Below are 14783 nucleotides of genomic sequence, written 5' to 3' on the forward strand. Positions count from 1 at the left end.
ATATTTGGTTTTGGGGAAGAGGTTCAAGCATTTTTCAAAAGGCGTCCCAATGAGAGCTTCCCTACTTTCTGTATTTCATGTTTGAGCCAACCAGGTGCCCTAGAGAAAAACTATAAAGCAGAAAGTACTGCCATTACTCAGACATGCCTGCCTCGAAATGTGTCTCGCTCCTTATGTCCTCCTTCCTAATAGTTCAACAGTTGTTGTTGTTATGTGCCGTGGAGTTGGCCCTGACTCATAATGACCCCTATTTGGGTTTCCAAGGTGGTTCCACTACGGAAGTAGATTGCCCAACCTTCCTTCCAAGGAGTGGCTGGTGGGTTTGAACCACCAGCCTTCTGGTTGGCAGTCAAGTGCCTTAGGTACTACACTACTAGAGTTCCTAGTTTAAAAGTAGGCTATATTTTCTGAAGTATATTGGATGCAAAATAACAAAAGTCTTGTAGAAGACAGGAAATACTCTCGTGTTTACCTGAAAAGCTCAGCAGGGACTTGTGTTCTCGCCATATCTCTGTGTTCTAATACGCTCAGTGCGTTTTATGTATACGCCAGAGCAGCTCTCCCCCAAATGTGGGAAGTGGGACCTTAGTATGTCGTGGAGAAGAGTTCCAGGACCAAACACATTCAGAAAAGCTAGAGCTACAGACATCCCCCTGTAGCAATGGACGAGGGTTCCGCTTATCTCCACATCCAGGACAATGCTTAATTTTCTTCTTTTCGTAACAGCTTAGTGCGTGGGAGCTCTGGTAGCATAGTGCTTGTGGTGGTTATGTTTTTGTGTCAGCTTGGCTCGGCCTGGCTGAGTGGCTGGGCAGCTGGTGGTAGTTATTCCCCATGATGAGACTGGCAATCAACTCCATGGTGGGATCTACCGCAAGCAGCTGAGTAGCTGCCTTTGGGATGTGGTCTGCTTCCCGTATATAAGAAACAGCTTTGGGAATGGTCTCTAGCCTATGGCACGCTTGGACCCTGCATGTAGCTGTGTCGTTGCTCAGCAGCCTGCTATGCTCTGCTGACCTTGGGACTTACAGTGGACTTAAGTTAATGGCCTGCCATGTGGATTGGTAACATTGGGACTGTGCCTTTTTACTTGTCAACCTTGGGGCTTCTCAGCCTCAGTAGCCAACAGCTGTCTGAGTGAAGAAAATGCCTCTAGCTCCAGTGGTCTGGGAGCAGGAGGCAGAGCTGGACCCCAAGGTTGAGGGGCTTTCACCCAGCCCCCAGAGCCTGGCACTTTGATCTTGGACTTAAAGCCTCCAAATTGTAAGAATAAACTCTTGTTTATTAAGGCCATCCCATTTGTGGTATATATCTCGTCAGAGCGGCACTAGGTAACCAGAACAGTGCCTAAGGCCCTTGACTGCTAACCAGAAGGCTGGAGGTTCAAACCCACCAGCCACTCCTCAGAAGGAAGATGGGGCGATCTACTTCCACTTCCATAGTGATACCACCACGGAAACCCAAGGAGGGGTCGCTGTGAGTTAGGTCCGACTCAACAGCACATAACCGCAACAACAACAGCAAACCTAGTGCGTGTGAAGTGGTGTCTCCCTATAGTTTTAGTTTGCATTTCCCTAGTGAATAATGATGCTGAATGTATTTTCTCTTGCTTCTTGGCCATTTGTGTATCTTCTTTGGGGATATGTCTATTCAAATCCTTTGCCCATTTTTATATTGAGTTGTTGTTTTTGTTGTTGAGGTATAGTTCTTTATATATCCTGGATATTAGATTCTTATCACATATATGATGTATCAGTATTTTATCCCAGTCTGTGGTTTGTCTTTTTACCTACCTAATAATGTCCTTTGAAACATAAAGCTTTTAATTTTGATGAAGTCCAATTTATCTATTTTTTTCTTTGGTTGCTTACAATTTTGGTGTCATAGATAAGATAAAAAGCCTAATCCAAGGTAATGAAGATATATCCTTACATTTTCTTCTGACAGTTTTATAGTTTTCACTCTTGCCTTTAGGCAGCTGATCCCTTTTGAGTGACCTTTGTGTATGGTATGAATTATAGGCCCACCTTCCTTCTTTTGCGTGTGGATATCCCATTGTCCCAGCAGTTTGTTGAGAAGACTATCCCTTCTCCATTGTTCCAGTGCCCTGTTGAAAATCCATTAACTATAAATTTAAGAATTGATTTCTTGGATTCTATTGCATGGGGGGAGCTCTGGTAGCGTAGTGCCTAATGCACTTGACTGCTAACCAGATGGCTGGCGGTTCAAACCCACCAGCCACTCCTCGGAAGAAAGATGGGGCAAGCTACTTCCGTAGTGATACTGCCTTGGAAACCCAAGGAGGGGTCGCTATGAGTCGGGGCCGACTCGACAGCACATAACAACAACATTACAACAACAACATTGCATGGATGTTCATGCACTGACTCTTTGCATAGATCTGTATGTCTGTCATTAGGACAATATGACACTGTACTGATTACTATAGCTTTGTTGTAAGTTTTGAAATTGGGAACTGTGAGTTCTACAACTCCAGAAATGGAAACTGGATTTAGAAGAGGATGTGGAACAAAAGATATCATTGCTGATGTCAGATGGATCTTGGCTGGAAGCAAACCATACCAGAAAGATGTTTACTTGTGTTTTATTGACTATGCAAATGCATTTGATTGCGTACATTATAACAAATTATGGATAACGTTGAGAGGAATGGGAATTGCTGAACACTTGATTGTGCTCATCAGTAATCTGTACATAGTCTGAGAGGCTATCATTAGAACAGAGCAAGTGGATATTGCACAGTTTAAAATCAAGAAGGAAGTGTGCCAGGGTGGTATCCTTTCACTATACTTATTCAGTCTATATGCTGAGCAAATTATCTGAGAAGCTGGACTTTATGAAGAAGAATGAAGCATCAGGATTGGAAGAAGAATCATTAACCACCTGCAGTATGCAGACAACACAACCTTAATTGCTGAAAGCGAGGTTGACTTGAAGCATTTCCTGATGAATATTAAAGACTACAGTCTGCAGTATGGATTACACCTCAACATAATTAAAATGAAAATCCTCATAACTGGGCCAATAAGCAGCATCGTGATAAATGGAGAAAAGATTGAAGTTATCAAAGATTTCATATTGCTTGGTTCCACAATCAACACCAATGAAAGCAGCAGTCAAGAAATCAGATGACTGCTGGGAAAATCTGCTGCAAAAGACTTCTTTCAAGTGCTGAAGAGCAAAGATGTCTCTTTGAAGACTAAGGTGCACCTAACCCAAGCCATGGTATTTTCAGTAGCCTCTTGTGCATGTGAGAGTTGGACAGTGAATAAGGAAGACCGTAGAAGAGTTGGTGCTTTTGAGTTGTGGTGCTGGTGAAGAATACTGAAAGTACCATGGACTGCCAGAAGAATGAACAAATCTGTCCTGGAAGAAGTGCAGCTGGAATGCTCCTTGGAAGTGAGAAAGGCCAGACTTTGTCTCACCTACTTTGGTCATGTGGTCAGAAGGGACCATTCCCTGGAGAAGGATATCATGCTTGGTAAAGTGGAGGGTCAGCAAAAAGTGGGAAGACCCTCAAGGTGATGCATTGACACAGTTGCCAACCGTGGGCTCAGGTACAGGAAGTATTAGGAGGCTGTCGCAGGACCAGGCATTGTTTCATTCTGTTGTACGTGGGGTTGCTTTGAGTCGGATCCGACTCAACAGCACCTAACAACAACAACAAGATTGATCTTGTGTTTTGGAGTGAATTGTTTCCAGACTTTCAACTCTTACATTGAAAGTTTTAAAGATAGAGTGAGGTCCTAAGCTCTGTACATGTGAATGTGACCATGTTTGAGAATAGGATCTTGAGAGATCATATCAGTTACTTTAAAATGAGTAGGGTGGATCCTCGTCCTATATGACTGGTGTCTTTATAAAAGGAAAAGAAACAGAGACACACAAAGAAGAGGAATGCCATGTAATGCCATGGCTGCAGGCAGGGAATGCCTGGAACTTCATGAGGAATCATCATGACCAACACCCTGATCTAAGATGTCTAGCCCCCAGAACTGTGAGAAAATACATTTCTGTTCTTATAAGCCACTCAGTTTGTGATAGTTTGTTATGGCATCCCTAGAGACTAAGAAGCCAAGATGTCACTTTGATGGCTAAGGTGTGCCTGACCCACATACGGTCCTCTCAGTCACCTCTTTGCAAAAGCTGGACAATGAAAAGGGAAGAATGAAGAAGAATTGATGCATTGATGGTGCTGGTGAAGAGTACTGAATGTACGGTGGACTGCCGGAGGAATGAATAAATCAGTCTCAGAAGAAACACAGCCAGAGTGTTCCTTAGAAACGAGGATGGTGGGACTTGAGCTCACTGACTTTGGACATGTCATCAGGAAAGACCAATCTCCAGAAAAAGGTCATAGTTGGCAAAATAAAGTGTTGGTGAAAACAAAGAAAACCCTCAGTAAGATGGATTGACACAATGGCTGCAACAGTGGATTCAGACATACAACGTATGTCCAGTAGTTCATAGTGAAGGCTAAGTGATCAACCAAACTCACTGCCGTGGGGTTGATTCCAACTTGTAGTGACCCCCGTTGGGTTTCCGAGGTGGTAAATCTTTACTGAAGTAGATTGCCCAGTCTTCCTTCTGCAGAGTGGCTGATGGGTTTGAACTGCAAGCCTTCTGGTTAGCAGTCAAATCAGGGGTTTTCTAGTGGCCTTGCCTTCCTATTGGAAGTAGGCAGTATTTCTGTGTTAGTGTGATTTTCAATAAACACCTGTATTAAATCTTGAACATTTTGGCCTCCCGAGAAATGTTTATTTATTTATTTTATGAACTAAATATTCAGTGACCTGAAGACATACACAGCATCTGAGAAAATGCCAGTTCTAGAAATGGTTTCAAAAGCAAAACAAATGACCATAAGTTGCTAGTTGTGTCCCCTGTGCACAGTGTCACTATTCTTATGACGTTTCAGAAATAGAGAATTCACTTGGGTTTGCAGTTCTTTCCCCTTGTTCTCCTATGGGTGTATTTTGGTGAAAGGGAGATGGAGAACATGTATTACAAACTCTGGGAGACCAAAAAAAAAAAGAAAGGAACTTCATCTTTAGAGACTCCATGCGAGAGAACTGGAAACAGTCGCACTGACCCAGTCTCCCACTGGCACAGTAGGTCTCTCTTCAGAAATGTGCTCAGTTTGCTTATGCCTCTGTGAAGCACTTTCAGCAGGAAAGCATGATTCTAGCCCCATCATTTGCTGAAAAATATCACTTCCTTTAGTCTCCCTGTTTCTCAGGCTTTACCAAGTTAGTTTTGGAGTAAGGTTTACTTTGTGCAGTTCTTGCTTTGAGTTTTATTTGTGTCCTGAGATATTTTAGACAACAGCATTTTTTCCTTTCACCAGTAGGTGCTCCATAGATCGAATGACTATTATTTCCTCTTGTTAAAACACTTGGTTTTCCACATTGAAAATTGAAATTAAATGGAATCCCTTGCAAAATTTTTCTTTACTATTCCAGGGTATAATGTCTTGTCCTTTGGGCTTGTCACCGCCACTGTGTAGAAGTGCAGCTATTTAAATGTGTTTATGTATCAAAAGGTCTTCAGTGAGATGGAATGGCACAGTGGCTGTGGCGATGGGGTCAAGTATAGCAGGGATCTTGAAGCTGGTGCGGGATCGGGCAGTGTTTCGTTCTGCTGTACACAGGTCGCTATGAGTCGGAGACAACTTGACGGCACCTGACAACAACGACAACATGTATACAAACATTCCTAATATTTGAGCTGCAGATTTGTTTTCATGTTTAAAGCATCATCATTGTCAGAAACGTTTGTTACCTCATGGTGCTTCTGGGACAAAAGATGTGTTTTGTTTAGTGCCATTTTCATATTGAAAAGAAAACCTGTTTCTTAAATAAATATTTTGTTTTTTGTTTTTAGCCTTCTTTCATAATTATGGTGCCCTGTTATGTGTATTTTGACATTACATGCAAATAAAATTATGTGTTGATTCCCACTTAGAATTAGGACAAATAAGAGAGAGGATCAGAAATGACTTTTCAGCAAAAGATAATTGTATATTAGGAGCTGATTTAGAAAAATGACCTTCAGAAGCTGTGTCTTAGTTTATAGCTGTTCATCTCTTCCCACCGCTCAGCCTCAACGTGCGCATTCTGTTCCCCAGCTGTTACAGGAGGGACAAAGGGCTAACACTTGTGTATGTGCCATCCATCCCTTCCATCCCTTCCGCTTTGGACTTCTCCAAGCCCTGGTTCGTCTGAAAACTTTTTCCCGCTTGCTTCTTCATTCTCAGTCCTTTTCCTGTTAGCCTACAGATATGTGTTCTGGAGGGTAGAAATACTAACTGAAGCCAACAACTTAATTTACTTTTGTAATTGGAATTGTGGCACAACTCTTACATTGAAAATTCTTTCCAAAAAGTTACCAGTGGCCACCTCATTACCTCCCCTCCTGATTGTGGTTAGCTGCTATTGAGTCAGCTCTGACTTTTGGAGGTGACCCCTGTGTACAACAGAACGAAACGTTGCTAGGTCCTGCGCCATTCTCACAATTGTTAATATGATTGAGCCCATTGTCCAGCTTGTGGTGGGGTCCCCTTAATTTTGTCTGACCCCCTCCGTTGCCAGGTATGGTGTCCTGTTCCAGCCTAAGCCAGTACTAAGGCATCCCCGTGGCCCAGTGGTTGAGCACTGTGTTGCTAACCTAAAGGCTGGCAGTTAGAACCCGCTCAGCATCTCCACGGGAGGGGGACCTGGTGCTCTCCTTCCATAAAGATCATAGCCAGGAAACCCCTGTGAGATGGTTTTCCTCTGTCACGTGGGTCACCATGACTTGAAATCAACTCGATGGCACACAACCACAGCAAGGCTCATTGAGTGTTTGGTTGTGGCTCTTTCTGTGGGACTCATAGAATACAGCATTAAATTGGAGGAGGAGTGTGGAGTAGGGAGACACTGGGTGGCAGAGGCTGAGCTGTCCCCGTCTACTCATAGCCCTTCAGCCCTAGCTCCCTGGCCTTCTAAGAGTTTGGTCTCTGGTGGCTGGTGGTTGGTTGTTTGTCTCTACATGGCCATTGCTACTAGGATCAGAAGAAGAGCAACAACTTCAGTGGAGGGGTCTTTAAGTGGTACTGTCTATTGTCTTACCGGACTTAACCGTCTGTATTCAGTAGCACCCAACAGCAACAGTCTGCTACTGGCCTCTTTGGTAGCCTTTATCTAATTATCTTTGATCTCCCTGTTATGTTTCACCCTGGCCATTTCTTGTTCTTGAAATCCTTTCTCCTTGTGGCTTGTCTTCTTCATGGTTCTCTGTATACTTTTGTTTCCTCCTCCTTTGAATTTCCTTCTTCCTTCTCCCTATTTTCTCTTGTAAATTCAATCCACTCTCAGGTTTCAGCTTTACCCTTAGATCATAAATCAGATAGGTGCCAAGTTACTTCTAATCCTGGCCTCTTTCCCATTTCCTGAATATATATACAACTGCTAGACACGATGTGTAGGTCTTATTGGCACCTTGAACTCAGTAGATACATGATGGAGTGAGGTTTTTTCCTGGGATGGCTGTTTTTCAGGAAATGGCACTATTTTCCTTTTAGTAAGGAAGGTCTGGTGATTTTTGATGCCTCAAAGCTGTATTATAAGGAGCTCTCGTGCTGTAGTGGTTAAGGCAGTTGGCTGACAACCAAAAGGTCAATGGTTTGAACCCACTAGCCACTCCACAGAAGCCTGCTTCCATAAAGATATATAGCCTTGGAAACCTAAGAGGGTTGCTCTGAGTTGGATTCGACTTGATGGCAGTGAGTTTGTTCTCTTTTTCTGAAGCTGCATTGTGGAGGTGTCCACAGGTGATTAGATAGAAACCTGTGTCTCCTTGCCCTCAATAACTTGAAATCTGGAAGGATGCATTGTGTGGATGTGTGTGGATGTCTTTATGGTACTTTACAATATATTTCTCATGTGATTTCCATATAGAGTCTGGGTGGCACAAATGGTTAACACTTGGCTGCTAACTGACAGATTGGTGGTTTGAGCCCACCCAGAGGTGCCTTGTAAAACAGACCCAAAAGTCTGCTTCTGAAAGGCCAGTCTTGAAAACCCTATCGAGCAGTTCTCCACACCTGTGGGGATGTCATGAGTTGGGGTTGAGTTGGTGGCAGCAACTCAACATTTAATGTGCAGGTCACAGAGTAGCTGTCTGTGTAACGGTCGTGAATAAAGGTCCTGGGAATACTTCTGAACAATTAATGTGTGGGTCACAGAGTAGTTGTATAACGTTTGTGAATAAAGGTGCTGGGAATCCTTCCATACAAGTCTTTTTGCGGACGTGTGTTTTCATTTCTCTTTGGTCAGTATTAAGGAGTGAGGTTTTTGGGTCATAATGGTATGTATTTAACTTTACTGGAAGCGCCAATGAGTTTGCAAAGTGGTTGTGCCATTTAACAAGTGAACACCAAGTATTTGGCATGGACATGCCACACCAAGCTACAGTTAGAATGACAAATGATAAACTGAGGCTAACAAATTAATGAGATTAAATCTTCAGTAAAGCAAGCCGAGGATTATGATGTACTGTCTAATGAATGGGTTAGAAAACCAAGAGGGAAGGGTTACCTTTACCCAAAGAATTTGGTCCTTGCCCTTGATATCTCTGAGAGATAATCTCTAAAATCTTGGAATTTCCCCAATTATATGAGTGCCTTGGATGAGGACTCTAGACCACACCTAACAGGTTATGCTGGAGAAGTGGCTCTTGGGTAGGGAGCTGCACAGACCCTCCTCATGATCTCAACCTGCTGTCAGGGCAGAAGTCTGAAGGTTGACTTCAGTCCATCATGTTATGTGGTAAGGCCCCAGGAAAGGCTCTGGACATGGAAGCTCCATGCATTTGTTGGTTAATGAAAGACACTGATGCACTTGGGAGGGGAGCATGTCCTTTTTTGGGACCTGAAAGCTCTCTGTTGGGAACTTCCCTGATACGATTTTGTATGTCTCTTCATTTGAATCCTTTTTGCTATAATAAAACTGTGATGATAAGTACAGTACTTTCTGTGAGTCCTAGGACTCATTCTACTGAATTACTGGACACACAGGGCCCAGCAGGTCAGAAGTGAGGGTGTTGTGGGGACCCCAAGCTCATGGCTGGTGTCCGGCATCTGGGCCGACCTGGTGGTCTGGAGGATGGTGCCCTTTACTCTGTGAGCTCTTACCTGGTGTCGGTGCTCAGGCTCACAGGAAGAAGTGCTGCATGCACAGCTCATCAGGATGGAAGTGGCACAGGACACATTGATTTGAGAGGTGGCATTTGATTTTCCAGGATTAGTAACATACTCTCTACATGCCCGGGTTTCTTCAATGAAAAATCAGGAATATTAATCAGTGCAGATGAGCACACCTCAGCCAGTTGCTGTAAATGATATTATGTAGAAGTTGTAAAGTGTTTTTCCAGGAGTGAAATACTTGCAGATGTTATGGTGACGCTAGCTCTGTGATTCTCCAGGTGTGTCCCCTTACTGGCACCATCAGCAACACCTGGAATCTTGGTAGGGATGCAAGTGTTCAGGCCTCGTTTCAAGCTTGTCTATCAATAGATGTGGAATAATTCTAAGTCTTTGAATTACTCAAATTCTAAATCAATTAGTGGGAAGGAAAGCACATCCAGTCCTATTTCAAGTTTATGGGAAAAGACAATATAATGTCACCTTTTTCACTCAACTTGGGACTTGAAGTTAAGGGTGGAATCCAAATCTGTACACTCTCCTTAAAATCATTATCGAGAACGTGTTTGAAACTGTTCCTAGGGCACGGAGGAGACTTTGGACGGGAAATGGAAAGCATGGCACCAATTCATTAGCATCTTAAAACTCTAAAAGGGAAGAGAGATGGCACATATTTCATAATTCAGTTCTGCAATTTGGCTGGCACTTTGCTGATGAGGTCAGTTTTTGCTATGACACTTGATTGGCCATAGCATAGGATCCTATTGCACATAATTTGCAGTTGACTATTGACTCTTCTAACACGGAGTAAGTGTTCTTTCCTTCTTTTTTTTTTTTTTCCTTTTTCCCCCAGGCCTATGTGTATGAAATGGGGTCCAGTACTTTTTCCCGCAGGCTGGGAGGACACACGGACACGGTGACCCGGGTGGCCTTCAGCCCCTCAGCTCTCCAGGTATGATTTTCCTGTGTACAGGGGCATGCCCAGTCCACACAAGTCTTGCATCATAGTACTTGTGTCTGTTAGAGTTTATTTTGGTAGAAGTTTACGTTAAGATGCATATCAGTTTTCATTGAGTCCGGGGAAAAAAACTTAGGAGATAAACATTTATTCAGGAAACGGAGCAATCTGGTGGATTTTCTTCTGTGATTGAAGTGCTTGCCTCTTAGCACCTTTGCACAGTTGAGCAACAGGAATATAGAAAGCATGGGACTGAGATGGAGAAAAGTGGAGAATGTTCACAGCACATGTGCTTATATACTGCAGTAGGTTAAATCGGAGGAAGAAAATGCCCAAAATCAGCATCTGAAAATTCCCATGCAAGGAATTTGATGCAGGAGGAGAGCCACAACATTTAAAGAAACGTTCTTAATTAGGAGGCAAGATGAAAAGTGTATCAATTGCAAATCATTGTTTAGAATGACAGTCATCTTAATGTATGCGCTCTGGTGGCACTGTGTTTGAGGCATTGGGCCACTAACCAAAAGGTCGCTGGTCCAAAACCACTAGCTGCTCTGCAGAAGAAAGATGAGACCATCTGCTTCCGTAAATTTACAGCCTTGGAAATCCTATGGAGATTGCTATGAGTTGGAATCTGCTTGATGGCATTGGGTTTGGTTTGGGTTAATTATTAATGTAGAGGGAAATACTATATAAAAGATGCAAAACAGTTGAAAACTAATCTTAAATATTTGTGAATATTTCATTTTGTTCTTTGAAGTTTGAAACCTTGATTTGGAGAATAATATTGTGTGCTTTATTTAGCCTCATATGTGAATGTGTGCACAGGCGTGAGTGTGTGCGTGTGAATGTGCACGTGTATGAGTGTGTGGGAAAGAACCATGCCATCCGTTAGCTGCCCTTTCTCACTAAACACCATAGTGCCGCAGTCCAGGACGTGCCACAGGGCTGGGCTCCTATACCCTTGATGTATAGTGAGAATTGAAAAAAAACAAATGAATACATCTTGTCAGATTGCTGACCACAGAGCTATCGTCTACACTGCCCCTTGAAGGTTTCCTCATATTCCATTCCCTCACTGACCCCTTTTGGTTTTGGTCTGCCACTGAGCAACTCTTATGTTTACACTTCTTTTCCAAAAGTGCTGGGATCTACATCTTGACCCTGCTGTAGTTGTCCCCCAGCGAGATCACATTGAACCCACGCCGTACCTGCTTGTGCTGTTTTGTAATCTGTGTTGCCATCCTCTATCCCCAGTCTTTTTAGTGTAGTTATTAAGGTAACTGACTCTTTTTAACCCACTGAATGAGACCCTTCCAGTAAAACTGAGGAATGATGAAGGATGACAGAGACTTCAGAGGAAAGAATGAAGTTAAACCCCAAGCAAGTGTGGGACAGGTGTTGGGTACTGATTTACAGGTAGAAGACAGATGGTAGTTGTTCAAAAGATTTAATATTTGACATCAGATTGTCTTTGCATGTCTAAACTGAGGGGATTTTTGCAAGACTGGAAATTTTTAATGAATAAGAGTATGTAGGTCTTTGTTACCACTGAGATATTTTAATGAATAAAAGAAGTAAATATGGCCTAAATATAGTTCTGAGAAATAAGGGGGGGGGAGGAAAAAGCTGTATTTTCTATAACCATTATTCTTGAGACGTGCATTAGAGAGTGAATGTTCTGTTTCTTCACCTTGGGAACCAGAAGCTGCATAGTGGGAGGCTGTTGTGGCCACTGCCACATGTCTCAGTGTGAACATGGTTATGAAGTGATGAACTGTGAACAAAGTGACCTGGGGACTCTGTGATGTAGCAGTGACTGATGTAGGAATGAATAATGTGAAATGAGAAATTGTGAATTAAGAAAGCTGGCCATCAGCCTTGTGTTTTCCTCTGAGGTGACTGAGGTAGGCTACAATACTTTACACATAAGGGCCAGAGGGGATGGAGGGTTTGGAGCAAAGGGGGAAGTGGATGTGACAAAGCTGTGAGAGATCCCCCTTAGAAAAGTGATGGTCTGTGATGTTGGAGCGATTGTTTGAAACAGTTTCACACATTGTTAGTACCACGCTTACCCAGTGCCTCTTGGTGAGAGGCAAGTTGTTTATTTGACCTTATGCAAATATGATGTTTTTTTATCTAACCAGTTGGCTATGTTATATAAATATAGCTAAAAATCAGTAAGAAGGAAGCTTTAATAGTTAAAGACATTGAATGTGTAATATATAAATTCTTCTTTTAGTGACTTTGCCCATACAAACCCGTTCACATATCATATGGTTTATTTCTGAATTTGTGAATCAGACTTCTGGAAATAGAAGGAAACAGGTAGAAATAGGATTCAGGGTCTGTGGTGTGAGCAGAAGATCCTGGATCCTGGTATCTATTGTCTACAAAGACTAGAATTAGTGACCCGGTCTGCAAGTGGAGGGAACACAGATCTTCTGTTGTTACTTTTAAAATGACATCATGCTGTATATTAATATGGAAGAATGAATTTTGTGTTCCAATGACCAATGACCATTTTGAGCATTGTTACTAACACACATGCAAACTGAATAAATTTCAAGACTCTAAAAAAGGAGCTCTGGTAGCGTAGTGCCTAAGGCACTTGACTGCTAATCAGAAGGCTGGTGGTTCAAACCCACTAGCAACTCCTCAGAAGAAAGATTGGGCAATCTACTTCCATAGTGATACTGCCTCAGAAACCTAAGGAGGGGTCGCTATGAGTCGGGTCCGACTCAGTGGCACATAACAGCAACAGCACAACAGCAAAAAAAAGTATGAAGAGGTTCAGCTTTAAAACAAAATCTAGCAGACATTACATATCATTCACTAATTCAGTTAGTCAGTTATATTTATTCAGTTAGTCAGTTATTATTATTTACTGGGAATAGGAGAACATTCTTGGACGCCAACTGAAAGGACAACCCTGATCATAAGAATCAATACCAAGCTGGTTCCTATGAGCCAGAGGTCAAATATATCCCCTTCTTCAACTTCTCCACCATTTGACACCAGCCATTCATGGCTTTCTTCCTCTGTTGGGTGTGATAATTTATTGCAATGGTTACAGAGAACTCATGGAAACAACATAACTGCAATAACACCTTCCATAACAGAGAAGTTACAAACAAAGGATAAGATTTAAACTAAAAAGCTAAGATATATGCAAAGGACAAGGTTTAGGAGGGCTCTCCGCATGACTCTTCATGTCTAAAAGGAGACCCACTTACCCTTGCTGAAAACCATTGTTCATTCTTACCCATTAGGAAACTTTCACACAGGAAAGGAAAAGGGAAAGAGTCAATAAAAACCATCCCTGATGAAGTCTAAATGTTGGATCTACTAGATAAAGACTTTAAACCAGATATTATAAATATGTACCACTCCTCTGTCACTTTGCTGTACTATGGTCACTTGTGTGCTGGCTGTGAGGCTGGAAGCTAAGCCACCAATATTTCAAACACCAGCAGGGTCACCCATGCTTGACAGCTTTCAGCAGAGCTTCCAGACCTAAAGAAAATAAGCCAGTGAAAACCTTATGAACAACAGTGGACCATTGTCTACTATAGTGCCAGATGATGAACCACTCAGGTTGGGAGGCACTCAAAACTGGAGAAGAGCTGCCTCCTCAAAGTAGAGTTGACCTTAATGACAAGAATACAATAAAGCTTTTGAGACCTACATTTGCTGATGTGGCGTGGCTCAAAATGAGAAACATCCATTAACAATAGGAACATGGAATGTACAAAGTATGAATTTAGGAAAATCTGAAGGCATCAAAAATGAAGTGGGATACATAAAGATCAATATCGTAGGCATTAGTAAGCTGAAATGAACTGTTGTTGTTAGGTGCCATCGAGTCAGCTCCAACTCAGTGACCCTGTGTACAACAGAACAAAACACTGCTCAGTCCTGTGCCAGCCCCATAATCCTTGCTATACCTGAGCCCGTTGTTGCAGCCACTGTGTCAATCCTTCTTGTTGAGGGCCTTCTTTTTTGCTAACCCTCCACTTTTCCAAGCATGGTATCCTTCTCCAGGGAATGGTCCCTTCTGACAACATGACTAAAGTAGGGGAGACGAAGTCAGGCCACTTTTGCTTCCAAGAAGCATTCTGGCTGCCCTTCTTCCAGGACAGATTTGTTTGTTCTTTTGGTAGTCCATAGTACTTTCAGTATTCTTTGCCAATACCACAATTCAAAAGCATCAACCCTTCTTCGGTCTTCTTTATTCATTGCCCAGATCTAACATCCATAAGAGGTGATTGAAAATAGCATCTTGGGCTAGGCATACCATAGTCTTCAAAGAGAAAATCTTGACTCTTCAGCACTTGAAAGAGGTCTTTTGCAGCAGATTTTCCTAGTGTGATACATCATCTGATTTATTGATTGCTGCTTCCATTGGTGTTGATTGTGGAACCAAATAATAGGAAATCCTTGACAACTTCAATCTTTTCTCCATTTAGCATGATGCTGCTCATTGGCCCAGTTGTGAGGATGTTTGTTTTCTTCATGTTGAGATGTGATCCATACTGCAGACTGTAGTCTTCAATCTTCATCAGTAAGTGCTTCAAGTCATCCTCACTTTCAGCAAGCAAGGTTGTGTCATCTGCATATAAC

General features: G+C 42.5%; 1 protein-coding gene across 1 annotated transcript in view; it reads left to right on the forward strand.

Moving 5' to 3' along the window:
* Positions 1-10160, forward strand: part of WDR27 (WD repeat domain 27) — a 137646-nt gene extending 127486 nt beyond the window's left edge. The window contains exon 19 of the mRNA XM_007950504.1: positions 10056-10160. Within this exon, the coding sequence (XP_007948695.1) occupies positions 10056-10160 (105 nt within the window). The remainder of the gene's footprint in view (positions 1-10055) is intronic.
* The last annotated feature ends 4623 nt before the right edge of the window (positions 10161-14783 follow it).

This window comes from Orycteropus afer, unplaced genomic scaffold, assembly GCF_000298275.1.
Source record: "Orycteropus afer afer isolate SDZICR_OR568_19922 unplaced genomic scaffold, OryAfe1.0 scaffold00273, whole genome shotgun sequence".
Taxonomy (NCBI): Eukaryota; Metazoa; Chordata; class Mammalia; order Tubulidentata; family Orycteropodidae; genus Orycteropus; species Orycteropus afer.